General features: G+C 40.8%; 1 protein-coding gene across 4 annotated transcripts in view; it reads left to right on the top strand.

Annotated features, from left to right (window-relative positions):
• Positions 1 to 27,254, top strand: part of GRIK2 (glutamate ionotropic receptor kainate type subunit 2) — a 1,096,112-nt gene that overhangs the window by 439,025 nt on the left and 629,833 nt on the right. For 2 of the 4 annotated variants that reach the window (XM_078054938.1, XM_078054941.1), the window contains exon 5: positions 8,362 to 8,766. In XM_078054938.1, the coding sequence (XP_077911064.1) occupies positions 8,652 to 8,766 (115 nt within the window). In that variant the 5' untranslated portion in view covers positions 8,362 to 8,651. Of the gene's footprint in view, positions 1 to 2,975; positions 3,101 to 3,427; positions 3,839 to 8,361; positions 8,767 to 27,254 lie in introns of those variants that run through there. The other 2 variants (XM_078054939.1, XM_078054940.1) reach the window with 2 other exon arrangements.

Raw genomic sequence — 27,254 nt, 5'->3', positions numbered from 1 at the left:
AGTAATACCTTTTGATTGTAATTCAATATAAACAAAGCTGACGGAGAAGACAAACAAACAAACAAAACCTGTAGTCAGTTTGGGAATTCAGACTGGTCCTTGCTGGGCCCTCAGGAGGCAGAATTGTAGACCTGCTAAAGTTCTAAGAGTACTTTAAGAGGTAAGAAAGGGAAGATAGGTGGTTCCTGCATAGGACTCTAGCTGAGGGACTCAGTGACCTCCTCAGACACAGAAGATTAATTCTTATGGATGGATGACTGGGAATGGAGAAAAAAAACTTCACTGTTGCCCCTAAAGAGACCTGGGGTCTGATTCCTTAAAGTATAACCTCATAAACACTGAAATAAATTATGGAAAATGTCTCCTTATAGTGTTGAAGAATTTTATTTTGAAGGGTTAAATGGGTGTGTGTAGTCTAATGCTCCCTTGTTATTCTCCTTTTCTCATTAGAATTCAGGTAACATTTTGTTATTGAGGAAATGAATTTGTCATAACATGCATAATTTTGATTTGTTTCATTCTCTTAGCTCTTTCCCCCTGCCCTCCAAGCCTTTGCTAGTGCCTGTTATTTCTTTCTTTATAAATGTGTCCTGGTTGCTCTGGAAAAGAAATTTATGACTAGGTTCTAAGAATACACACAGCACTTAGAGGAAGTTGTTTGAAGCCTCTCCTTTCCCAGATAAAAGGAGGGAGGGGACAACAGTGTGGAATGTGGAAGGTTGATCCAGTAATCCCCTCATTCTTTCATTCAGCACCCACTGCATGCCAAACCCTATGCTGAACACTTAAAGTCAAATGAGACACACTCCCTGTTCTACTCTCTCACAGCCACAACAAAACAGAGCGGGATGCCCTCACCCAGGGATTTGCTCTGGAATCTACTCTGTGCACAGCATTTTGCTCCTCCCTCCCTGGAAGTGGGAAAGCCGGATTCTATGATGACAAGGAGAGTGTCTTTGGCCAGGAGACAAGTTGTCTCCATTCCTCCTGCGGGGGGAATGGGACTGAATAGGGTATTTTTTCCGGGCCTGGCCCAAACTGGGCTGTGCCTCGAGGGCCCATTAGGCTGCAGGTCACAGCAGCTGGAGCCCAGGCGCCCAGAGCCAGTCACGCGTCTGTGCTGCCCGCTCCACCAGGCACAATGGAGTCATTGACTATTTATTTACTTCGTACAACAAGGCTGCTGTTGACTTAATTACAGGAGCCTCCCTGCCACCCCCTGGATCTTTAAATGACTAACAGACTCTCCATTGCCGCTAACTAATCTCTCCTTAACCTCTCTGAGTCCTGAGCCTCCCCAACCTGGGCGGGCGCAGGAGGCATGTAGGAGGCACAGAGATTCCGCAGTGGTGTCCAAGAAGCTAGAGACTGGTGGTTTTGCTTGAGAGCCAGGTAGGGTTTGGGAGGACCTTTTCGGTTTGTTGCAGGACTAGGCTGAATCGGCGCTAGCCCCAGGGCGTGCAGGGTGGCAATGCTGAGCCAGGCTCCGGCGGGGGCTTAATTGTAAGGGGGTTGCAAAGAAAGAAGCAACCAAAGGGCAAACTCTTGTCTCCAGCCAAGACAATCAGTGCCTGGAGACGCAGAGCCTCTCTACTTCCTGGACTTCAAAATTACAGATTTGAGTGCCTCCGGGGATCAGAGCTGCTGGAGGACTCCGCAGGATCTCACCTGGCCCCTTCCTCTTACAGCCCGTTTGCAAATTGTCTCCAGGCTCAGGGGCGGCCTGCGCCCGCTTAGCCTCATTTAAACCTTTTCGCGAATCCCTGCTCGCCAACTTCCTCCCGGGGCAACTTGCTAAGTCTCTGCTCTAGTTAATATCGTAGGGCCGAGGATAAAATAGCAATGGTATTGAATAGATGTTGACTTATCCGACCCAGAGGAGCAGAAATCAGAGATTGTTTGCAGAAGCTAATCGTTTCTGCTGAGAAGCAGGGGAAGCCTTTAGTGCTCGCCGCCAGCGGCCCCTTCCTGAAGCCGAGCCACGGGAAGACTCCTGGTTTTCGGTGCTCCTCCCCACCTCGGGCCCAATAAAAAATCCTCCAGGGAATTTAGACGGGCGGCCGCCTGGCCGGGACTGATCTCCAGGCTCCTTTCTCCGACCTTTGAGTTTGCGACCTCAGGTTCTGCGCCCACCAGATCTCAAACCCCAACTTCTTTCTGCAATTTGCTTGGGTTGATAGTTCAAGGACCTAGGCGGGGCGCGGGGTGGCGGGGGGTCGAAGCCGTTTGTCATTAGGCACCAGACAGTCACAGAGACTTCTCACCAACACCCCCTCCCCCTGACACTCGGGAGAAGTGTCTGCTTTCAGCAACGGAGGCGAGGCGAGGTGAGGTGCGCGGATTCCAGGCGTCTAAGTGGGTATGGGCAGCGCGGCGGGGAGAGCATTAGTAGTGTACACAGGAGGCGTAGGTGGAGGTAAGTCGCAGGTCAAAATCTTTACCGCAAACCTCAAAGGGAAATTAGAGTAGTTGGACTAAAAGGGCCACTTTGGAGACTACCAGCTGCTCCCCAGATCCTGGCAGCAGAGAAGTTTCGTTGCTATGGTTTCGAAGAGGTATAAAAGCCACCACCCAGAACCAAACGTGCTCGGGCTCCTTGTTTGTGTTGGGGGGGGGGGGGGCAGGCGAATTCCTTGGGGGTTTGCAGCACTCCCTGACCGAACATCTCAGTCCCCGTCCCTCCATCCCAGAGCAGGCGGGGGTGTGCGCAGGAGATGAAGTCCCGGCCAGGGGATTTTTAACGTCCAAGCCTGGAGGCACCCAGAATTACCGCACTTTCGCTCCTGCGGTCCAGGTCCAGGGGCGAGCGCTGCGCCCTGGTGGCCGCAGCCGCTGGGTGTGTGCAGGGGCCGCGGGGAAAGGAGCGCGGCGCCTTTAAAGCAAGAGGCGAGGAACCCCCGCCAGGAGGCGTGTCTGTCTCCGCCGCCGCCGCCGCCGCTGCTCCGCGGACTCCGTCTCCGCAGCCGCCGTCACTCGCGCTCGGCGCCCGCGGCTGCGCTCCTCTGTCCGGGAGCCGCAGACTTCCCGCCCGACCTCCTCAGGCTGCTCCTCCCCGAGGACCACCCCTCCCCCTCCCTGCCTACCTCACCCGCAGCGAGAGGTAAGGACTCCCCCCGGTGGGTTCTGCTCTGGGCTGCCTCCCGAGGTGTATGTTCCCACAGGAGGGACCAGGGGTGGGCGAGGGGCTTTTAACGGCTGGAGAGGAAGAAGGCGAACAGCAGCGCCGCGGAGCCCGGTGCGCTCAGGGCACCCGCGGGACCGATTCGCTGCGAGTGTCTTTGTCCCGCTCGCCTCAGCCAATTCCCGTCAAGGATACAACTGGCTCAGTTGGTTGCGGGCGCTCGCTTTCTCCATATAAAATAATTTAATAAGTGGACGTGTCAGGAAGTGGCCTCAGCTACTGGGACTCACGCGAGGCGAAGAGAGACAGATGGCAAGAATCTGTGTATCTGCCTGCGGGTCTGAAGAACTCCCCAGCCTTCCTTCCATCCGCCCATTTTTCCATTAACCCTGCTCTTTAGTTCTGTGCTGAACTACAGACATTCATTTTAACCAGTGCCAGTGTTGAGAGCGTCTAAAAAAACTCGGAGGGTGTCCCATTAGGGTAGGGGGAGTCACCCATCAGGGTGGATCATAAACGTTAAAAACTTTTAATGACTCTCACCCCCTGATATTTTTACCTCCAAGGAGTTCTTTACTAAATACCACGACTTAGGCTGAGGTTCCCTGGGTAATGATTTCCAGTTTAGAGAATAGGGGACGGACGTTACAAAACTTACTACTACTATCCTCTTGGTAACACACAGATTACCTTCTAGCATTTCTTCATCTTCATACTGTAAGTATTCTGTCGTCAGAAATTACCTTACGGATTAATGATTATTTTTATTTCAAAAGAGGTGATTGATTCATTTGAATCTTAATTAGCTTGTAGTTTAGTTACTGGAAGATAGATAATAATATTTCAATTTTGATTTGCCTAACTTTTTATAGGAACCGTTCCTGTAACCATTGAGACAGGTTTCAGTGGCCTTAGAAACTAATTAAACAATCAAATAAACAAACAAACAAAATGAAACACACAGAAGGAAGGTGATTGAGAAATAAATGATGCCTGGAGTCTTACCTGTTTGTTTTCTTCTATTTTAAAACGCATTGGGGATTGCACAGACTAAAATTTTTAAAAATAAAAAAAAAGATTCCAGGACATGTAAAGCGATTCCAATTCAATTTCTTAATTAAGGTACACTTATTTTTGGCATCTAAAAATTAATTGAAGCTCTAAATGTCTTTAATCATCAATGCAGCAGAATGTTGGTGGAACAGCTGGTATGTGTTCAGAATCACAAGGGATTGCATAGCATAGCATTCATAGTTAGAAAGAGCGAAGTGCAAGTATGCAACAGTGTGTTTTTAACTGATATCAGCTCTGACTTTATTCTCTGGCACCTCTAATGCCATGGATGAACAGCCTGTTTATTTTAGCTCAGCTTCCATACAACAGGCTACACACATGGAAGAATAGGTCAGGTGTTACTGTAAGATGAGGTTTCTCAAATGTCACATAACAGCAGGACTTTGGTGACAAGTCAAGTAGAATCCTTAGAAAGAATTCCATGTGAAAAAAATTTAAATACAGATATGGCATGGAAGAACCTTTGAAACACCTTTGAAATTCAGGTTGTCCTGGGATATGTATTTGCTGTTTCTTGCAAAAGGTATAGGCATTGTCTTTTTAAACGTTATGCTGTAAGGATTATTACACATTTGTACATGCCCCAGCAGGTGGCAGCTAACTAGAATAAGATTCATTTTCACTGGGAGAATAGAAAACTAAAATTGCTTCTCAAGTAATAGTGCCCAAAAATAAGAGGCCATTAGTGTCAATAAATATAAAAACACAGTGAAAGATGAAGCTAATGGCACTTTGTTGTTGTTGGAACAAGCTTTGCATGAACATGATATACATTTTGTTCTTTGCTAATTTATCATAGGCATGATATCTCTTCATGTCAGCCTTCTGTGTGTGTGTGTTTGTGTGTGTGTGTAGGCTTACTTTAGATAAAGCTTCTCTTTATGTGTGCATATATGTGTGCATTTGCTGTTTGTCATCTCTGCTTTGACCTTGGAACCTACAGAGCTTTGGGTCCTAGAAATCAAGGTTGCCATATGGTTAAAATAGAGACAAAAAGCAAAATGAAACTATGCAATAAGGTGTGTAAATCTCACTATTGGTAAATATATGATTGTCTGACACCAAATAGTATTTTTTTTCCCTTTGAGAAAGGAGCAAATTACAGAACTGACACAATTTTAAAAAGAATTCAATCTGGTCAGTGAATACTATATAATGACTTTATCAGTCCTTCATATAGCCTTAGAACTATGATGGGTGGTATCAGTATTGGGGAGAAACTTGCAATAGCTTCAAAATTGCCCTACTCTGAGGTATCTTTTCTACAATCTATTCTATTCCATTCTATTATTGGGGAGGTAATCTTAGGATTTTTGTTGTTTTTGTTTTAGGTTTTTTTTTTTTTTTTAGGGTTGTTGTTGTTTTTGTCCTGGGAGTGAGCAGAGTTTAATGAAAAAGAATGAGAATTAACCTGATTACCCTTGTAACAGATGAAAAGCTGAAGGTGGAGAATTCAAGCAATAACTAATTGTACATTTTAGAAATGTCTTTAGCCACTGAATATTGACAGCATGTTATTCAGTATTCTGAATTTTTGGTGGTCTTTCCGGCGTTTTTTTAAATACTGAGAAACAGTAGTTTAGTGCTCATGAGGGAACTCACAGTTAATGTAGATGGCTTTTGTAGTACTATGCCCTGGAAAGGGATGACTATTAGCACTCCTGGGTATGCTAAGCAATCCCAGTAAGACACACTGAAATATACACACAACACAGTTGACAAAATAGTCCTCTTGACAATGTGAACAATGCAATAATTCAAATTCCCAGACTCTGTGTAGTAGAAATATTCACATTGTCACTTCAAATGGCACATTACCCATTCAATGTACTACTTTCAATGTACTACTCCAGAATAAATCAATGCCTGGAGCGCTGTCCGCGGTCCTGAAGAAAGGTCTTCTCCTATCCTGCCGAAGTTCAATCAGGCAGGTGGAGTTGTTGTCTGTGATGCTGAAGTCTTTCGGATTAGTTGATGGATGTAAATGAACCTAATTTAGCATATGTGCAAAATTGGTTCTTTGGGGACCAATTAATAGTAAGAAAAATTTATGATAGACTTTTTACTGTTTAATATACTGGGTAAGAACTTCATGAATCTGGAAGCTTGATCTTTCACTTTTCCGACTAGATATCCAGTAAATAATCCCACAAAAGCCAGATAGTTTAAAATACTAGTTTTAAGTAGAGAAGTTACAACTGTAATGTCAAATGCCATTATGTTAACAGAATATGTGAACAAAGAGTTATGGTACATTTTGTTTTCCCAGGTTTTATTAAATGCTAACTATACTGCAAAACTGCAGTATTTTGATTAGTCACAGTAGAACATGCTCTTTTCAGGTAGTGTATATCAATCATGTTGACAGATGAAAAAACTAAGAATATTTATTGTTGCTCTGGCTGTCATTATTATATCTGCTAGGATCAAAAAGAGAAAGAACAAATAGAATAGGATAAATGAGACAACAAATACAGAACATATTGGACTATACATGTCTTAGAAGAGATATTTTAAACATGGACTGAAGGAGTCGCTAGATACCCTTGGTTTTAGCACAAGGTGTTCCTTTTAAAGTGCTCAAATAGTCAAATTATTTGATTGAATTGCCTGCTACACTGCAGAACTAGTCATTCATGATACTTATTTTTGACACTGCAGTTATGCCTCCACTTTTTTAAAAAGTCAATGCCCACTTAATGCTTTTGCAAAATGTAGCTTTATTCTCAAATCAGCATTTTATAATACCTTAAGAAAAAAATAGAATGAAAAAAATCACTATGATGGAATGAAAACATTACATCGTTTTCTTGCTATCTGGAATAAATAGTACTCATATCCCTCCTTATTAAAAAATTAGATATTCTTCAAATAAGGTAGAATCTTATAATTTTTTCATAAGGTTTAACCTATGCCCTGTGAGTTGGCTATGAAAAACAGATTAATTTTAAGAAACAAGTCCAGCAGTTTGCGTTTCGTGCTACTTGATCACTTAAAATACTAATATGTAGTAATATACTTACTACTAACCATTTCAGTTTCACTTATGAATGTAAAATATTAAGACTGGGTATTTTAATCTGTATGCCTGGATGACAGCATATTACTTATTTCAACAGCAAAATGTATTTTCATGTTAAAAGAATATATACTTATGTACTTTTCTTTTCATTGAATAAATTGCACGTGGTGAAAGCCAAGACAGTCAGTCACTGCTTGAAGACTCTAAATATTCTGACCAGAACACTAGGCAATAATAAGGCATTTTTTGGACAAAACTGTGACACTCAGTGTCGCCCAAGCTATGATCCCATATTCTGCCTCTGAAAAAAAAACATACTCAAAAAACCAAAATGAGAAGAAATTTGGGCATAAATTATTGAAGCTTTTGGAGTTTGTTATACCAACTTAAACATCATTGTCTTTTTATATAGGCACAATTATTTTAGATGAGCTAAAAAAAAAAAAATGGGTGGGAAAATATGATTCCTTCATTTTAACTCAACAATTTTCCTCTTAAAAAGACCACTTGAAGAAATCTATTTTTTTATTCCTGGGTAGTAATCAAGGAATGTCCACGCAAGTTTTTAAAGACTATCTTGACTTCTGCAATTGCACTCTAATCTATATTCACTCCTGGACAAAATTTTAAGAATATAAACAAGACTTTCTTTCAGCCTAAACACAGGTTATATTTGCAGTAAATTCCTCTGCCTTAGACCACTTCCTTTTATACAACTTATAGGCAAAGTGACTTTGGTTTAGCTTGTCATTTATTAAAATTCATCGGTGGATTGTAAGAAGTCCGCTTGCGTACACCAGTCACTCTCTTAGCAAAGACTCTTATGGAAAATAAAAGCACTTTTCTCCACGTAAATAAATCCGACTTCTTTCTTGAAACTCAAGGCGGGCGATGAGATAGGTTGCATAAGAGATATTGGGGAAGCTCGCTGGCGGAGAGCCTTAACAGGCAAGCAGCTATCTCAATTTTTCTCACTTAATCTTGGCTTCACGTCAGAAGCTGTGCGGCAGTGCAGTAGAATAGGGCCTGGCAAAACCTTTGCGAGCAAAGCGCCTTTTGTGCTGGGACAGTGGCTCATTACCGACGCCTCGGAGGTTCCCAAGGCTGGATTTCCTATTGATTTCCTCCTCCTTTGCTTCCCCAGGCTCGCGCGGCCGGACATTGTGGGTGTGCGTGCTGGATTTCTCCCGGATGCTCCCCGACTAACATGGATGTCCCACCATCCCTTGCAGTGGAAGGTTGCTCCTTGGCGCAGTGAGTGAGGAACATGCAGCGATTGCTAATGGGTTTGGGAAGCGGAGACTCCTTCCTCTCTGTGACCATGCCGTGATCGTGTCTGCGGCCACCACTCGACGCATCCTCATTCCTATCCGAACCGGGAGCCTAACGCTAGATCGGGGAAGTGGGTGCCGCGCGTGTGGACACAGAAACACCATGAAGATTATTTCCCCGATTCTAAGTAATCCAGTCTTCCGGCGCACCATTAAACTCCTGCTCTGCTTACTGTGGATTGGATATTCCCAAGGAACCACACATGTATTAAGATTTGGTAAGATTCCCCATCTCTTTCTCTTGCGGGGTATCCGGCTCCGAGGCAGCCGGATGTAAACAGGCGGGCTCACTCTGACAGGCGGGTGGGCTCAATGCGTTCCGACCTGTTCACTGCTCCGGAGCCTCCCGGGGTTTTAAAGAACCCCCGCGTGTCATTTTCATTTCCTTTTCTCTTTCTTTTATTAAAAAAAAAAAAAAAAAAATTAGCCTGGGAGGGTGAAGTGAGTGCCAGTGTGTGATGGTGGTCGCTGCATTACCTCCACACAGTAGCCACGGACGGTGATGATGCCGGGGGCAGCGCCGGCGGTTGCGCCCGCCTCTCTCGGCGGGAGCCTTCCGGGCTTGGCGGGCTGGAAGCGCGCGTCAGGGCTCCACGCCTCTCAGCTTGCGGGGCTGAAGAGTCAGTATCTGGGAACTCTTTGGCAAGTTGGCGTCTGTCCGCTTCGGTCTGGGACTCGGACAGGTCCGCAAGTGAAAGGCGCTAACCCTTTTGATTTCTTTTGTCATCAGAGAGCCTTTTAGGTTCATTTCACCGCTTTTCCAGCCCCTGGTGCCTTTACGGGGACACGGGGCTTTGAAAAATATTGTTGTAAGGTAGAGGCTCTACTTAGCAGGAGGAGACAGCTGCTTAGCTGAAGAGAAATAGCGGCCTAAGAAAGGTTTTTTTGTTTTGTTTTGTTTTGTTCTTAACTTGTGAGTCCTCCTCTCCCAGCTTTCTTACCTGTCCTGATCTAATGAATGATTAACAGTGGTGAATGGGGCGGAGAGGAGTTGTGTATGGGAGTCTAAGTATGCATCTTTATTTCACTGTGGCATGATAAAAGAGTCGAGTGGCAGTTATATATTAGAGGAATCTATTACTTTCCTAAGCAATCGGGGTTCCTTTAGAGCTCAAAGGGAAATCTAAACATGGGATTCCGTGAAAACGCTGGTCAGAAGGTCTGCTTGGAGGAAATGAAGCGTAGGCAACACTCAGCTGCTGTGGATGGCCAATGGAGTTTTAGTAGAAGAACTAGTCAGGGAAAGTTCCCTTAAGTAGGTAAGAGGGAGAGAGGAGAAAGCCAACCAGGTAAACGCTCCCACTGTGGGCGCCTCCTTTGACAGTTCAAGTGGATTTAGACCAAAGAGTGCGGGAAACCATATAATCCTGAGCATGCGTCTTTGAGATAAAAACAGATACGTTAAGTCAGTCAAATTTAAGTTGAAGTGATTGCCTGCATCTCCTATCATGTCAACAGCATCTCTTCTCTTTCCTTTTTTCCATGTGCTTTTTCTGTAATGATAAAATCTCTCATCTTTCTCAGGCTTTGTGAAACCAGGGTAGGAATGCTTTTCACATATTAAAAAAAAAAAGGGAATCCTACCTTCCCCTCCCCCCATTCAACACGTAAACACCTGGAGTCCAGAAGGCTGGTAATGACAAAGAGAGACAACAGGTTCTATCTAAATTCCTACTGTAGCTTTTTTTTTTTTTTTTTTTTTTTGCTTTCTTCATGCCTTTAGATGGTACTTAAGCACGTTGCTCTTAGCAACAAGCGTCCACAGGAACGCCTGTTTTTTTGGATGAGATTAAACAGGTCCCTGTATCATTAAAAATGTGTGTGCGTTCAGCTGTTCTCCTTCAAGCATGGTAAATGCTACAGTATGGTAGTTTTGCCCAATATTTTGAGTAGTACAACGTACTTATTTGGAATACTGAGGTATCTTCTGAAATGTGTTTGTGAATGAGTGTGCCTTAGTGTGTTTGCTTGCGGACTGGGTGGGGAAAAAAAAAGAAGACTTGGAGCCGAAAAACTGCCACCGATACTCTAAAGATTTAATTATTGCTGGTCTGGTCTTGCAGCACAATATTTGCTGAATCATTAGATTGTTACATTCGCTGATCATTTCATATCTTCATATTAAAAATCTTGGCGACTGTAGCAGAGTGTGTAGCAGCTTTCTAAAAGAGCTGACACACACACAAAAATATATTTTCCTAGACCAATGCTTACTAAGAATGTCCTTAAGAAATAGGAGAGTAGGCAAAGACTTCCTTGCAGTGCCTTGATACCCTAAACCAACAGCTCAGTTTTTAGATAACCTGTTATTTTCTCCATTAACTTCAGACATCTTCCACGTGGAGATCTATTTTCTCTGGTTTCTGACCTGAGTTATGGGGAAGGATTGTGTACATTGTAATCATTGGACCATTTCCCCTGTTGGGGCTATTTGGATGCAGTGGTTTATTTATTTATTTTCCTTCTGGGGAAACATGTTTTGAGTGGACTGGATGGTTGGTTGAGAGTGTATAAGCCATTCTTGAGAAAGGTTAATTTCAAATTTGACTCCAAGGACCAACCAAAGCCTCATCCTTAGATCCGTTTCTTGTAAGGGTAGGGTTTGGATTTGCTGCTGAAGCAGCTACCCGTGGGCAGTGGCCTGCCAGGTGCTGGTGAGAAGCACTGCCTCTGCTGAAGAGGTGGCAACTAGTCCCTTCCCCACTTCCTCCACCGACTAGGCTTGACTAGGAGCTGCCAGCCACCCTGTGACTCCGCCTCGCCTGGGTGCTATGGCAACTGCTGAGCCCAACCAGGAAGCTGTCCCGGCCCCAATTCCCGTCAGGTGGTGGAAAACCACCCTCAAGGGCTCTATGCTGTCCTTTCTACCCTTAACCCCCGCCCTCCACGTCCCCTCTCCCCACCCAAGGGCCATAACTTGACCCAGAACCCGTGTCCTCCTATCAAAGTCTGTGGATTGGGGAGCTGTTTGCACAGGGCGCTGACCCTTGCCTAATCCCTTTCATTCCCCCGCCCGCAGGTCTTCCGGGTACAAAGCTTCACTCACTTGCGCAGGGGCTTTCTTACGCGCGCTCTCTCATCTCTCTCTCTCTCTCTCTCTCCCTCCTCTTTCTCTCTCTCTCTCACACACACACACACACACACACACACACCACAGGCAAATGCACTCTCGCGATGCAAGTCTGACACTTTGACACAATGACTCCTCTCTAGTGCTCAAAAAACTTAGGCAGCTACGCCTGGGAGCGCCTCTGTCCGGGCACACACCCCTCCCACCCCGACTGCTTCCTACTGAGCTTCACACCCGGGCCTGTTCCTCGTACCACTTAGCAAACATCTCCGAGAAAAGGTGTCCGGGGCGCTGACCCTAGGGCGGTTTCCCTAAGCTTTAAGACAGCCCAGGACAGTGAGGGAAGGGACCTGTGGTCAGCTGAGTCAGCTCCTCGGAAGCGAGAGGGCAGGCGCCTCTCCGTGGGTTGCGGCAGTTTCCGTCTTCGATCCTGGCTGTGCACATCTTGGCTTCTCCACAGTGCCCACCTAGTGAGAGGCTATCGGGGGACAAAGTGGATCCCGGACAGTTAGAGTCAGTTCCCCCACTCCAGGTCAGGTCCAACGTTCTCAGAGCCAGCTTTTCCAGGTGCGGGAGGAGCCCCCACCCCCGCCGCTGCCCAGGCATTGTGGGTCCCAGGGCTATGTAAATGAGGCACCTTTGTGTCGCCGCAGCTGCGTCCTGGCCTTGCTCGTAGTTGGAGAGGGCAAAGGCAGGATCCTTCCGTTCGCGGGGGCGTGCCCCCAATACCACAGTCTCCCTGCTAAACTACTGCTGCTCTCAGTACTTGAACACTGCTTCTGTTACAGTAGACTCCCTTTCTTCCTGTTCCGTTCAGACCTCTGCTCCTGGGAAAGCGTGGGGGTAAAAAGTGGGTCTTCGGGGGGTGGGGGCTATACTGGGCTAGCAGTCCCTTTTGTAGTTTGGGGGCGTTGGCATCTTCTTTGAGCAGTCACTCCTCAAGCTACCACTTGTTTCCGATCTTTGAGGTCGGGTTATTTTTCAGTCCTTATCTGAACTGGCATTTAGAACGCCAGGAGCGAAGACATCAACCCAAACTTTCTCCCAAACTCTTGGGCAGCTTCTCCAAGCTAGTGGTATCCAAGGAGCTGAGCGTGTGAGATATAGGCCACTTCTTTCCTTCAGCTGTTTCGACTTAGCTTTTCTTTTAAGCTTGCCAGTAGAACGGCTTTTTTTAAAGGCTTCGCAGGCGAGGTCTCCCCCCGCGCAGATGAGCTCAGACCTCTTTGCTGGCCAGCACTCTATGGCGCAGCACGTAGCCACCTCCCAGCACACATGGCGAAGGTGACAGCTCAGATAATAAAACCCATGACGTGAGAAGGAGTGGAAAGAGTTCCTATGGAAAAACCCCTATTTGCTGGACATCCCATGTGCTCCCAGATATAATAATTAGTAGCAGATGTACTACAGCATGAAGGAGGGTGAGTGAATTGACTGAGCTTAGAAGCCGCCACTCTCTGCTAGTTCTTTGAAACCCATTTTTCTTCTTTTGGGAGGTGAGGTGGGCGGGAGGGAGGAGTGGCCTTACATCTGGAAGCAGGAACACTGGCTCTTGAGAGGCGGGGATGGGGGAGTAATAGCGGCTACTGTTTGAAACAGATAAAGCCCGAACACCTGCTCAGCTGAGCTCTGGAAAGCAGGGGAGGGAAATCTTTCCAAGAATTGCCAACACAACGGCCACTAAAAAAATTCTGTTTTTCACATAAGTTCTCACTTATTCTTAAAGCTTCAAAGACTAACTCTGATGTGATCCATCAACAGAGGCACACTCATGTCAGAAAATGACTTTGAAAAACGATCTTTTCGTCCTCTAGAAATAGCACCCCTTCTCCACCCAGACACATGGAACTCAACACATTTTCAGGCTTTGTGAGGTTGTCTTTCAGAAGTGAACAGGGTTTATATGTCAGTAGACAATTTTTTAGATAGACACCTTCTGCTCTTTGGTTTAATTCAAGTGATTATTGCAGTGTGTTCATTCCCTGAATTCTCAGATGACACTGTTTCAACATTTACTCAGCACAGAAAAGTTAATGTGAATTGCTCCCACACAAAGGAGGAACATACCATAGACCAAACACGGGATGTATCATTGATTATCAGAGCCTTTTCAAGTCTATTCACCATTAAATAAAGTGTTGCCTGTGATAAAGATGACATGATCTTTGATTTTTCTTTTAATTGTCAAAATTTCTGATACAGAAAATGCTTTGCTCTTTTGTAGCAGAAATTCAAGGGCGAGGAATTCATTTTCTCTTTCTGTGCTTAAGATTTTACTGTGTTATTGTAGGTCTACTTATACTTGTTCCCTGAAAATTATCAATGTCCATTTTTACACATCAGAGTAGAAAGCAGTTCACTATTTTTCAATTGCACTATATTTAAATCATTAATCCACTGCATCCATAATACCTGGGGTTTGTGGGAGACCTTAGGTTTTCCCTGGTAGAGTGGTCTGATGTATTGAAATGGAATTGTTGATTGTCTCGAATTTGGGTGATGATGTAGTATTATCTTCTATGGGCATTCAATTCATAGTCCAGTTATCAAGGTACTAGAAATCCTTCAAATGAATCTTAAACCCTAAATCTTAGCATGAAAGGTAAGGTCAAAAGCCCCTGAGAGGGAAGGAAGTAGGTGCACATCATCATTATTGACTGGTCTAGATTAAACACCAAAGAGGAAGATTTCAATCTGATAACGTCATAGGGCTTCCTGTTTTTCTTTGCTGCTTCTACTGACAATTTTGTAAGGTAATTAAATTGGCTGATTGAAGTCACGGTGGTCATGGGGCGATAAAGACCATTTGGATTTAATGGAATTTAAAACAACAGAGCACTGAACACAACTCTTACCGAACAAGAATTTTAATGGCCCATTCCTGGTGCTGACTAAATAGAATGCCCTTAACAAGTTTAATCGAAAGGGCAAGGCAGATTAGCACTATATAGTCTCTATGGTTGAAGATTGGGGAATTAAAATTATCCCTTTAAAAGACTCATTAATGCATTATCAAGATTTAATGTAGGTTAAATAAGCTTTCTTTAGATCTTCATCATATATGTGAACCTAGGTTTAGGAGCAAGTTTCAGTAAGGAAATATTTTTAAGAGCTGACCTAATAAATTGAATTATGTCTCTTATTTCAAACACAAAAGGCATTTAAAATTCTTTGAGAGTATACAGGATGTTGAGGGTAGGTGTTGATGATGAATTCTTTCTTTTCCGTAACTGAAAATAACAAATTTGACTTTTTGTTTAAAGTTTCATCATTTTTTTTTTTTTTTTTTACTTATAAACAAAGCTTGTCTATAGTAGAGAAACTGCATAGGTAATAAAGAAGTTCTCAATATAGTCATAGGTTTTTGATGTTTTATGTTGTCTTTTTAATCCTGTCCTTTTTTTTTTTTTCTTCTTACTGAAAGTTCTGCATTCAGGTTACCACACTTTAGTCCATTCAGGTCCCTTCCCCCCCAAGAAGGGCAGTTCCCTGCTTTACATTGGAAACACTGAAGGACAGCCAGTCCCAACGTAAAAGTCAAGCCTCAATCTGTTGAGATTGTTCACCCCTTCAGCTGTTTCTTTCCTTGTGGAATTGTCTACTGAAAGCTGTCCATTCCTTCGATAATTCCAAAAAGAAACCCCAAATCCAAGTTTTCATATAAAAACCTCCAAGATTTTAATTGTACACAATTTAAAAATTTGTTTTAAAAAATCTGAGTTGAGGAAATCAAAAGCAGCAAGCAGCCTAGAGGTCACCAGTTTTCACCCTCCAGCCCGCCCCACATTCCACAGGTTCTCTAAGGAACACAGACTTTTCTCACTCTTCCTTGATCCGCAAACAAGTAAGCCTCCTTTGTCTCACACCTTTAGGGCCGAACATTTCATATTGTATTTTCAAAGCAACAAGTTTAAAAGCAATTGGTTTAATAAAACCAATCTGATAAAACCAATGTGAGTAGGAGGTTAGAGATGACCATCAAAATCTATCTGTAAGATTTTTTAAAATTTTTCATGTTATTTTTGTATTTGGGCTTTGACGTACCTCTGCATTTATGGCAGCATTCAAATATAGTATTTGCTTATAGATTGCTTTCAAACCATTTATTTCCTAAACTAAAAACTCAACATTCTTCTCCGGATTTAGTGGAGAGCCAGGTCACTAGACAGTAGGGCTTATGTGTGAAGATCTGAAAGAGTCTGGGGAGGGGCCCTGGGCGGTGCAGTTGTTTATGTCTGCCTTCGGCTCAGGTCATGATCTCAGGATCCTGGGATTGAGCCCCTGCATTGGGCTCCCTGCTCAGCGCGGAGTCTGCTTCTCTCTCTCCCTCTGTGCTTTCTCTCTCTCAAATAAATAAATAAAATCTTTTTTTTTTTTTTTTTTAAAGAAAGAGTCTGGGGAGGTTGTGGCTTTCAGATATTTTCTCCACAGATACATGTAATTCTGTCAGTCTTCCCTTTTGGTTGCGCATCTGCCCTCTTCCATGGCCTTGTTGTAAGACAAGTATATTCTGGAAGGGAGAGCACATAGTCCCTAGACTGTAAAGTTAGGATGAGTTTATTAGATTGATGGATTCTGTCTGTGACAGAGGTGCTCAGATACAAAAGAGAATACCCAGTGCCTAAGGGAGTGCTGAGTGATTAGCACTGATGTGAAGGGGAGACTGAGAAAACAGAGAAATCAAATGCCATTGGATACAGTCTTTTCTAGATTTACTGCCCAGCATCTCAGTGCTTTGTAAATTGATCTTTTTGCTTGTATTGGTCCAAATCTTTGAGCATATGTAATTATTTTAAATAAGATGTCAGTGATATTCTTACACTGACATATCTCTTCCCAATCAAAAGGATCTTTAAATGCTTTGCATACCCTTTAAAATCAACAACTACTTTTCCATCATTGAACTAGAGCACGTATTTGTAAGGTGTTGCCTCGAATTCCCATTTCCCTTACTCTGAGTCCTTGACCGATCACGATGGGAATACTGCTCAGCTTAAATAATCAACTAAGCAAAGCAAATATTAAAGAAATGTCCTGTTTCCATATAGTCATAGGGATTTGATCTATTTTATGTTGCCTTTTTAATATTGCCCTTCTTTTTGCCAGCTGAAGCTTCTGTATTCAGATTATCATAGCTTGTAATGTACAGGTCCTTCCCTGCCCAGAAGAAATGAATATTCTGTCAAGATGAAGGGGGCTTTAGAGATCATCAGATCTAGGATCCTCAGTTTAGAGATGAATTGCCAAGAGCAGTTAAATAGCTTCAGTCACAGATAATTAGTGTCAGATTTTACACCCAAACATGAATATCTTGACTGTCAGTCTAGTGATGTTTTTCAGTGAATTATGTTATTTTTCCAATGTAGCCTCTGACTCCGTGCTTTGTATCAATTTTAGGAAAAGCCACTGGTTCTGGTAGCTCCCTTAAACATTTGCCTACTTTGTTTTCTTCATCTTTCTTTCATAGAACATTATCTCATAGGTTATCCCTTCTTTCTTTTTCTCCTTCTTTTTTGACATTCTCCTTTCCCCTCTTCTGTGCCTGCCAAGGTCCTTTTTCCCCCACGTCCAAAGCTTTAACCACTTCTACTCATACAATGAATAGTAATTGAGTACATATTATGTGTCAGGCAAATAGAAATCTAAGACCCAGCTTCTGCCTCAAAGAGTTTGTAGTCTAATTAAAGAAAAAATATTGCCTATATAGAGGGAGACGTGCAGAAAAGATATACAATAGGTGTTTAAAGGAGATTATTGTGGGTTTGAATTTTTATAGAAGAGATGGGACTCTGGTTGGGGCCTATAAAAAATTGTGATAGGGAAGGTGGGGGTGGAGCAGGGGGCTGTATCATTGACAAAAGACTCAGCACAAGAAAAGAAATTTAGTCAGAAATTAAGAAGGTGAGCTTTGGGAGACGGAATGGACCAGCTCTGTCCTCATATCTATCTTTCTATCTATAGAGGATAGATAAGGCCTTGCTTTTTCAGAGCTTTAATATTTAGGTCATAGGATTTGGACTCCTGTATGTAGCTTCTGGAAAGCCACTGAAGGTGAAAGGATGAGCTTTATTTAGTGTGCAACAAGTAGTCAAGTGGTTTCTCAGACTACTGCTTGTGTTTTATGAAGAGTAAGTGGATCTCCCTTCTCTGTCTTACTGAAATGAAAGCAAAGGACCATCCTTGTCCTCGATCATTGAAGCCTTTAAGAAGTTCTTGGTCTGGGGTCACAGATACCTATGAAGTGAAATCCTGAAATGAAATGAAGCAATGTCCTTTTAACATATGGCCAGATGACGTGATTAAGCAAGGAAAAGTTTCCAGTTAATCCAAGGAAAAATGCACTGGAGGACAATTTAAAAGTACTATTAGCTTCTTTGAGGAATAAAAATAAATTGCCTCCAAGAAATTCTCAATGTTTGTTGTCTAACTTGAAGAGCTCCCCCTTCCTTGAAGCATTATATATGTGTATCTATATAATAATTATATATATATATCACTGTGTTATAGTTATATATATATTATGTAATAAAATTATTTTAAATCAGAATTAAAAGTTAAATTTAAAAATAATTTTAGTAGAGTAAGTTCATTGTTAATAATATTTTCTAATTCTACATGCATTTAGGACCTAAGACTCTGAGTTTAGTTGTTTGAGTTATGAATGTTACTCTTGACTTTGTCATCTAGTAATCATAAATTAGGAAAAATCATTAAATTGTGCTGGGCCTTAATTTCCATTTCTAGAGAATGGATATTATTTGCTATGTGTCTATCTTCCAAGGAAAATATTGGAATTAATAGGAAAATGTATAGAACATTCTGCTTAATAGCAGAAAATGACTTTTGGAATTGAAAGTGTAATTGTTTATTTACCGTGTATGTTTGAAGCAAAGTAGTACTTGTTGATTTCATGTACATTTAATTCAACTTCTTAAACTGTGCATAAACATTTAAGATAGTCTGTCTTTTCTAAATTACCCTCAAATGCTCTTCTTCAGAATGCACTTGAAGCTATTATAAACACATTGAAAAAGGATTTATTGTCTAATAGAACAAACTTATTCTGAGTTAGTAGTTTTATAGAAGAGCAGGGCCATAGTTTCTGTTTCTTCTTTAACATCAGGAGTTTGGCATTATCAAATATCCAGAACACTAGTACGAAACAAGTCATAGCTAAAATTAAAAATAATATGCAAAGATATTATGCTAAGTCCTTTGCTTTAAGATTTTTCACAACTGCATAGTTTTTCTATTTGTTTGTATTCACAAACATTTTCTGGAAAACTGTGTGTGATTTCATATATACTTCATTCTTCATCCATCTGCCTATGATGAACTTTTAGCTGTTATTCAAGTTTGTATTTCAAGTCACACAAGGAACTGTATTTGATCCATTTGTGTTGATTCAGGAACGTTACATAAACAGATTTGTTACAGTTGTTTGGGATAGATAAGTGGGACTTTTCTATGATTACACAGGTATCTTTATCAAGGAGCTGTGTTAGGCAGTCTTTCTGGAGCTTACTCTTTAAGGCATAGGATAGACTTTGGTGTCACCGTTACACCAATAACCTCACTATCTTTCCCAAGGTGTTTCTAACTTACCTTTGGCTATTTTTTTCTCAAGATCTAACCCAGTGTTGGGGGGCTCAGCATAGAGGTGGATAGAGACAGATGAAGATGCCTCCTTCTACCTCACCTGCCACATTGGAGAATCCAGGGGACCATTTGGAAAAGTGTATTCAACTTATAATACACTTTTATGTCTGGAATTTTTTTTAAGTTTTCAAAACTTCAAAATATGAAGTTTATTAGGAAAGTTTCTTGGATGTTGAGGATAATGAGGTTTTGGATCAGCGAATCTCAACTGTCAAGAGGGGGATCAAGGAGAGGCAGTCTTAAGATTTTTATGATAATCTGTAGGAGGAATGGACTAAATACAAGTTGAAAAACACTTTCCTATCTTAAGTCTAGTTTTTGGGTTTCCTGGAAGCAGCCTGCCCATCATGGCAGAATTGATGCTAGAGTAGGTGAAAATACAGTTGAGTTCTTGCCTCCAGGGGTGAAGGAAAGGGCAGTTTTCCATTCAGTCATCTTTCTCTGAGGATTCTAGGTTGATCCCTCATGAAGCCTACCTGGAGATAAGGGGTAATATTCCAGTCACTCATCCTCAGCTTGTTCTGTAACATACACTTCTCTTCCTTTTGCTCTTCCATACAGTGATTGTCCTTTACAATCTAGATCAAGTTTGCTTCTTCCAAAAGGTCTGTGTTTAGATAGGAATTCCGTAGGGTAAATTCAAGCATTAGCAACAAACTTTGATCAGACCAATGGCTCCCAAACCTTGTTTCACTCAGAATGGAAGGAGCTTTAAATAATTTAAATTCCTGGTTCCCAAACCTAGGTATTTTGTGGATTAAAATGTTTCATTTTTTTTGGTTTTATTTAGATTCAAGTTAGTTAACATACAGCGTATTATTAGTTTCAGAAGTAGAATTTAGTGATTCATCAGTTGCATATAACACCTAGTGCTCATTATATGAAGTGCTCTCCTTAATGCCCATCACCCAATTAAGCCCCCCCCCCCCTCCAGCAACCCAGTTTGTTCTCTATAGTTCAGAGTCTTTTACTGGTTTGTCTCCTTCTCTGTTTTTAACCTATTTAAAATGTTTCAATTTTTAACAGCTGCATAGTTGTAGTACCTTTGCTTTTTTTTTTTTTTTTTTTTTGTTAAACTCCTATGTAGTGTACATAAAAGAAATAAAACTCCAAGACAGGCTGAGAATCAGTTACTGAGCTAGAAACTCCAAAGAGTTTTGACCTTAGAATTTACAATCCCTCTGTTTATAATGAGCAAATGCTTCAGCTTTCTGGATTGGCAGTTGATGATCATGACCAGACTGTATAGAAATGAGTAAGTTTTATAGGTGAGGATTGTGGCTTAGATATTTTACTACCCCTCATAACATACATAGTGTTGGGCTCTCAGCATACCACTGGAAAAGCTGACTGATTCTTTAAAACCTAAGCATTTGAGTATTCATACTCATATAACTGAGCCCACAGCCCAAAGGGACCTTAAACAGGTATTATTTTACAAATAATGTCTAAGATGATGTATAGTTGTGGGACTTTTCCCTCTTAACCTCCTACCAAGGGAGCCCCTAACAGATCAATTTAAAATTTTGTTTCCCCAAAATCTATCAGAAAATAATTCTAGTAGACAGTTGCTATAGTTGAGAGGACACTGACTCGGTTGCCATGAATACATGCAAATGGCCTAGATCTAGGCTAAAAATAGAGTCTAACCTAGGTGGTGTTCATTGGAAACCTCTTGGACAATTCTATGCTCACCCCTACCCCCAGCTTCATTGCTCTGATTACAGTCTCTGGGTCATTGTTAGGTCATGGTGCCAAGAATTGAAATCTGGACATGATGTTTGAGTTGAAACCAGAATGCTCTTATGTATTTGTTTTAGACACTGTCAATCATTCCATATGCCACTTTAACATTAAAACTGATAATTTCTTTATCTGTCCAAATTATTGGTAAGTAAGTGTTTTTCATATTTATTGCCTACTAGGTAAAACATTAGTTTATTAAGTATATTCCTATAATTTAACTGGGAGACTATACAGAATTATATACAGAAGACACCTTATTGATGGTATAATTTAATATGCATAGATTGGTTAGATAGTCTAATGTATTAAAATCATCATAATCACATGCTAATCATAATTTTAAGATGAATATTGAAGAAATTCATCAAATTAAGTTTACTATTCCTCAGAAGTTTTTTTTTAATTGGGCTCAACTATGTTTACCAATATGTATTCAAATATTATAAAGTCTTTTAATTAAAATGGTTCAGAGGGGATTTAACAATTGAGAACATGTAAATATGTAATTTCAGAAAAATGTATCTGCTGGTGTGCAGTTCTCTGGAAGACAAATTATGAAAAATTCTTTTATATGACATGAATTTCACAGTAGGTTTTATTCACATATATTCATCTAATTGTAGTTCCAGAATTATGATGTTTTTAACCTCTCCATTTGTGTAGGATGAACTTATATATATGTAGGGTATACAAAATGCTCACAGTAGAGAAAAAATTAATAAATTTAGATTTATTCAAGGATATTCATTTATTGGCTCTAGGTTGGAGTCTCTGACTTTATTAAATTTGATATCCATAAGTAAATATTAAAGGAAGTGAATTTCTCTAAGTTCTTTGAATTTTGTACCTTTTATTTCCTAGCAGGTAGCCAGACTACATCAACATTTTTAATACAAACAAGGATAGAATCTTAGCTAAGATTTCAAATGCCATATTTTGTAAGCGAACTGTGAAGAGAATTTTAACCCTCCAATTTGTTTATTGTTTTTCTATACTGTATATATTATAAAGCTACTAAACTTGAATATAAAAAACATCACTACATATTAATAAGAAAAAGCCCTATTTAGTATAAGTAATCTCTCTTCCTCTCTTTTATTAAAATTATTCTTCAAGAAAGAGTGATAAAGCTAAATCATTTATCCGAAGATAAAGTAATGCTTTATACTATGGTTGTAAGAAGGATGCTGAAAACTTCCCCTCAACTCTCAATTTTGATTCCATTTTCAATTTAAATTGCCATTCAATTCACCAAGCATTGGCTGAATAAATTCAGCACTGGTATCTGGTTCAGTTCTTTGATTATTGACATAATACAATAATTGGGAAACAAGATATAATTAAAGCTTCAGTAAATATGAAAGTTTCCCTAAAATACGGTTTATTATTTAAAAAAATACATTATATGAAGGTTCCTAACGGTGCTGTTTTTCTACTGACAGGCAGCAAGATGTATGTTTTTCTTTTTCTTTTTCTTTTTTTAAAGATTATTTATTTTAGAGAGAATGAGAGAGAGCCAATGAGCAGGGGAAGGGGCAGAGAGAGAATCCTCAAGCAGACTCCCTTCTGAGTGCAGAGCCCGACTTGGGGCTCAATCCCAAAACCCTGAGATTATGACATGATCAAGAGTTGGCCACTTAACCTACTGAGCCACCCAAGCACCCAAACTGTATGTTTTTCAATTCCATTCTATAGGTTCTCTTTCAATATTTTTTTTCAGTACCTTGCTAGAATGAAGATTCGCTTTATTGACTTTTAAGGAATTTACATTTAGTTTGATATAATTTATTAAAATGTACATATATGGAAATAACTTTCCTCTAATACTTAGAGTATACACTCTGATATATACCACATAATATATTGCATATTTCTAATATATACATATCTATAATATTTACATCTCTGTGCAAGCAGTCAATACTCCAATTCATTATCTATTCATTCATTCTTTTAATCATTCATTTAACAAATGTTTAATTGATTACCATATGCCAGATACTGTGGTGGGCTCTAGGATACTAAGAATTTGAGAGTAAAAAGAACATGGTCTCTGCATCATGGATCTCATGTTCTTTAGGTATAAGTAGCCAAATAAAGGAAAATTGCAAAACAATGTGACAAGTGCACACAATAATATGTAAATAATCATTCTAACATGAAGAGAAGCATTGAACTGCATCTACAAGGAGGGGTTTCTAAGGTGTGTTGATTGCACCTTTCTCCAAGACTTGTGATCCACTGAGGGCTTTATTCTGAAGTTCCATTGTTAATATCAGCTTAGAATGGCCGTACTGTTTGCTTTCCTTCTCTCCACTGGCCCCAGCACCAGGAGTCTTTAGCTGGGCCTCCTGTCTCAAATCATAGGGATGCCATTACTGTATTTGTTCTGTACACACCCACCCCCCCACACACGGGTGCACACACACACAGAGGAGTAGAAAGAGAGAGAGGAACTAGTCTAAATTATTTTAAGTATTTGAATACTTTATTAGTTAGGATGTAGAATCAGTGACATATCATAGAAACATCCCTCTACTCCCTGGAAAATCAAAATAAAACAAGATAGATGTTCACTTCTCTTTCACACACAAGTCTAGATTTGGGTAGTTCAGGGATGGTGTAGTGGATCTACAGCTTTCTGGGGTTCATGGTGTTTCCAGTTCTCTATTCTAGCATCTGTATCTGTCATCTGGTGTGACCTTTCTCATGGTCTAAAGTGGAGATTTAGTGATCTCATGCACATTCCTAATAGCAAGATGGACGGACACCTCCTGGATATTGTACAGAGCATTTTACCTCATGTCCTATTGGCAGGAACTGAGTCATGTGGCTACACCTGGCGACAGGAGGCTGAGAATTGAAGCCCTATAACACGAAATGTGCACAGCTGAAGATTTCCGGTTCTATTCCCATAGAAGACATGGAGAGTGAATATTGAAGCACCACTGCTATTTTCTCCTATGGGCATCCAATTAAACATTTTAGGAAGGAACTTTTTAGAGTTTTTAATTTTTTTGGTGTGTGTGTGGTCATAAAGCAATGCTTTGTAGCACATTTGGATAATATAGAGAAGTGTAAAAATGAAAATAAAACTTCTCATAATTATGACATTCAGCCAAAACCATTATTATCATTTTGTTTCTATTTACTAGCTTTTTAAAAAATTAAAGCAAAATGCTTTGGTTGATTATCAGAGTAATACATATTCATTGCAGAAAATGGAAAATATATAGAAAATCATAATGTGAGTATATGTCACCTATTAACTCACCATGGGTGACATTTTGAGATTTATCCTTGCATCTTACTGTACATGTTTGTTACTTAGTTTTTTTTTTCACTCAACAGTTTATTGGGATATTTTTCTGTCATCAAATATTTTTCTGTAACAATTTTTAAGTGTCTGGCTTTCCATCGTATAGATGCTTGTCATTTATCAACCAGTCCCTCTATTATAGGATCATGCGCTTGGGTTTTGGATTCAGGCATACCTGAGTTTGAACTTGGCTCTGCTGCTCTGAGCTATGTGACGGGCATGCGCTGCTGAGTCGTCCCAAGTTTCCTTACCTGTAAAATGGGAATATTAATATTACCTACCATACACAGTTATTTTGGGGATTAAAAGAGATAATACACATATAGTGCTTGGTGATGTACCTGGCATATAAGTACCTAATAAGTGTTAATATAATCAATCATTTAATTGATTTTGCCACACGCAGTACTTGATTTCTGTAATTGGTTCAGGCTCGTTTAGATTAGATACTTGTGGATCTTATGCTGTTCTCACAAGGGTGGTTGGACCCTACAGAAGTCCTGTGATGTCCTTCAGGCCAGTAGTGTCCCCTTTAGGAACATGAGGGGCCAGATGGTCAACCAGCACCCAGCAGACCATTAGACAGGTGACATATAAATATCATGGTGTTTCTCTGCAGTTGTAGACCTGGCCCGCTCTTCCTGCTTCCAGGGATGAGGCCCTGTCGCACTGATGATGAGATAGGGGTAGGGGAGGGGCAGCAATGGTTTCACAGCACTCCTCTCTTTGCTTTTTGATTTGCTAAGCAAATTCCAGGTGTTTTACTTGCTAATCACATTATCATCCCTGATGCTTAATTATTTTCTGTAGGGAAATAGAGTTGTTTGGGGCTTTCAGGAAATTAAATTGAACTTCAAAAGCCATTTCCACATAACAATTAACATTTGGACATGGGTAATTCCTCAGGGTTTGTTGCTAGGTTAGTTTACCCAGTATTTTTCTTTAAAGGGCATTCTTTTAAATAGATTTATTTGTTCTATTTATTTGAGATGATATTTTTTTAAAACTGGACATGTCAAGGTTTCATAAATCCCTAGCCAAATGATAAAAACTGTGTGGTTGGAGCCTTTATGCCGGAATAATGCTGTGATCTACAGAGTGGGAAATTGTAGGTGATTATCTGGGTACTATATTTGAGAGGAGTCTTTGTCACTGGAAGGAGGTATCTATTGGCCTGCTCAGAGAGAAGGAAGTGTTTTCACTGTTAGTAAAGCAACAATGCCTGATGGTGATTTCCAGATGCATAAGAAGGCAAATTTCCATGTGGCTGGTCGATACTATCCCCTTCCTTTAATAGTCTATGGAACCTTAGCACTAATGTTTCAATCCCATTTTAATAAGACGGAGATTCTAGAGATTCTGTGTGTTGCCACTCTGCCCCCCTAAACATCCCTTCTCTAGCTACCCTGATGGGCTCTTCCTAATCTTTTAGGTTGCCTTTAAATTCAGTATTTTCTGATTGCCCATACATGGATACATCCACAGTGGAATCTTAAATCCTAATCACTCCACCTCCCGCTAAAAGGATGTGGGTGCAGAATTCTTCTTTGAATATTGTCATACATCAGCTTTTAAGAATGTTTCCAAGTAACGAGAGCCACAACCCATTGCCGATAACCTACTTTTGCCAGGAGCCTGCTTCCAGACTGATCTGGAAAAGGCATGGATAATGTGGTCAGAAAGATTGGGAATACAGAGCCAATTCCATCACTTACAAGGTGTGTAACCCAGGGCAACTTACTCAACCTTTGAGTCTCACTTTTCTTATTTAAAAATTAAGGATAATAACACCTCACAGGATTCTTGTGAGGCTTAAATGAAATTTGTTCTTGCACTTAGGAAGCATCCAGAAACATCTCTTTCCTTTTCGTTATCCTGAAAATCTGAGCGTGGAAGAGCTGTTGAACAATAAATAGGTTAGCTCTATATTCTGTAAGAGCCTGTCTGTCAAATGCAGAGTTCTATGTGTTTATTGACTGCTAGTGTGCAGCTGAGATACAAACTCAGCCCTAGGCTTTTATCCCCAGATCTGAGAGGAGGAAGGCAGGCACCTGTAATTATAGCAGCATTGATGAGTTGCAGCTGAATTGCATAGTGTGTTAAGGCTTTTCTCTGTTGCTTGGCTTGGGTATTGCTATAGTGATTCTGGGAGTAACAGACAGTATTTTAGTAAGTATTTGTCTTTCTATTACCCATCCTAACATAATCCTAGAATCTCTACAGACATGCAAGAGTTCTTTTGTTGCTCTCTGGCAGCAGATAAAAGGGCCTATTATGATAAAGTGGTCTGTGCAGAGCTTAACAGCCCTTTTAGGGACTGGCACTAGATTACATATGGAGCGGTAGAGTGAAGACAGTTTTTTTCACTGATGTTTGTAAAATCTTAGATTCAAGTTTCCAGGAATCAAATACTGCTCTACAGAAGTTTAAGACTCTAAGCCTTGCAAATGCTTGTCTCTTGTTTCTTCATTTGCTTTCTTCATGTTGATTGGTCAAGAAGACAGCTGTCCGTTAGATCTTTCCAAGGAGGTATGATGGGGTGGTTGGATTTTCTATGAGGGTGATAGTTGGGCAGGTGAAGTTAGGTGGGAGGGGGACTCCTTTGTTCCCTCTGCTAATTCCCTTTCATTAATCACTCTGTTCCTCTTTCTCCAAATTCTCGTAATAGAACATTGATGTTCTCAACATCAATTGAATGAGAAATAGCTACTCTAAACAGCATCTGCAAAATGATGTTTATGAAATCTGAAAGAAAATGAGCCCTCAAACCCAGGTAATTTACTATTTTCTCTCATTTATTTGAGAGCCCCAGTAACTGGGTCACCTTGACATGCCAAAGGGATTTAAAATCTTTACTGGAACTTATCAAATGTGCTGTTTTAATATGGTCATATCTACATGACTTCCCTAGG

This window comes from Halichoerus grypus, chromosome 9, assembly GCF_964656455.1.
Source record: "Halichoerus grypus chromosome 9, mHalGry1.hap1.1, whole genome shotgun sequence".
Lineage (NCBI taxonomy): Eukaryota > Metazoa > Chordata > Mammalia > Carnivora > Phocidae > Halichoerus > Halichoerus grypus.
The sequence above is the reverse complement of the archived record's forward strand: the minus strand, read 5'-3'. Positions and strand labels throughout refer to the sequence as shown.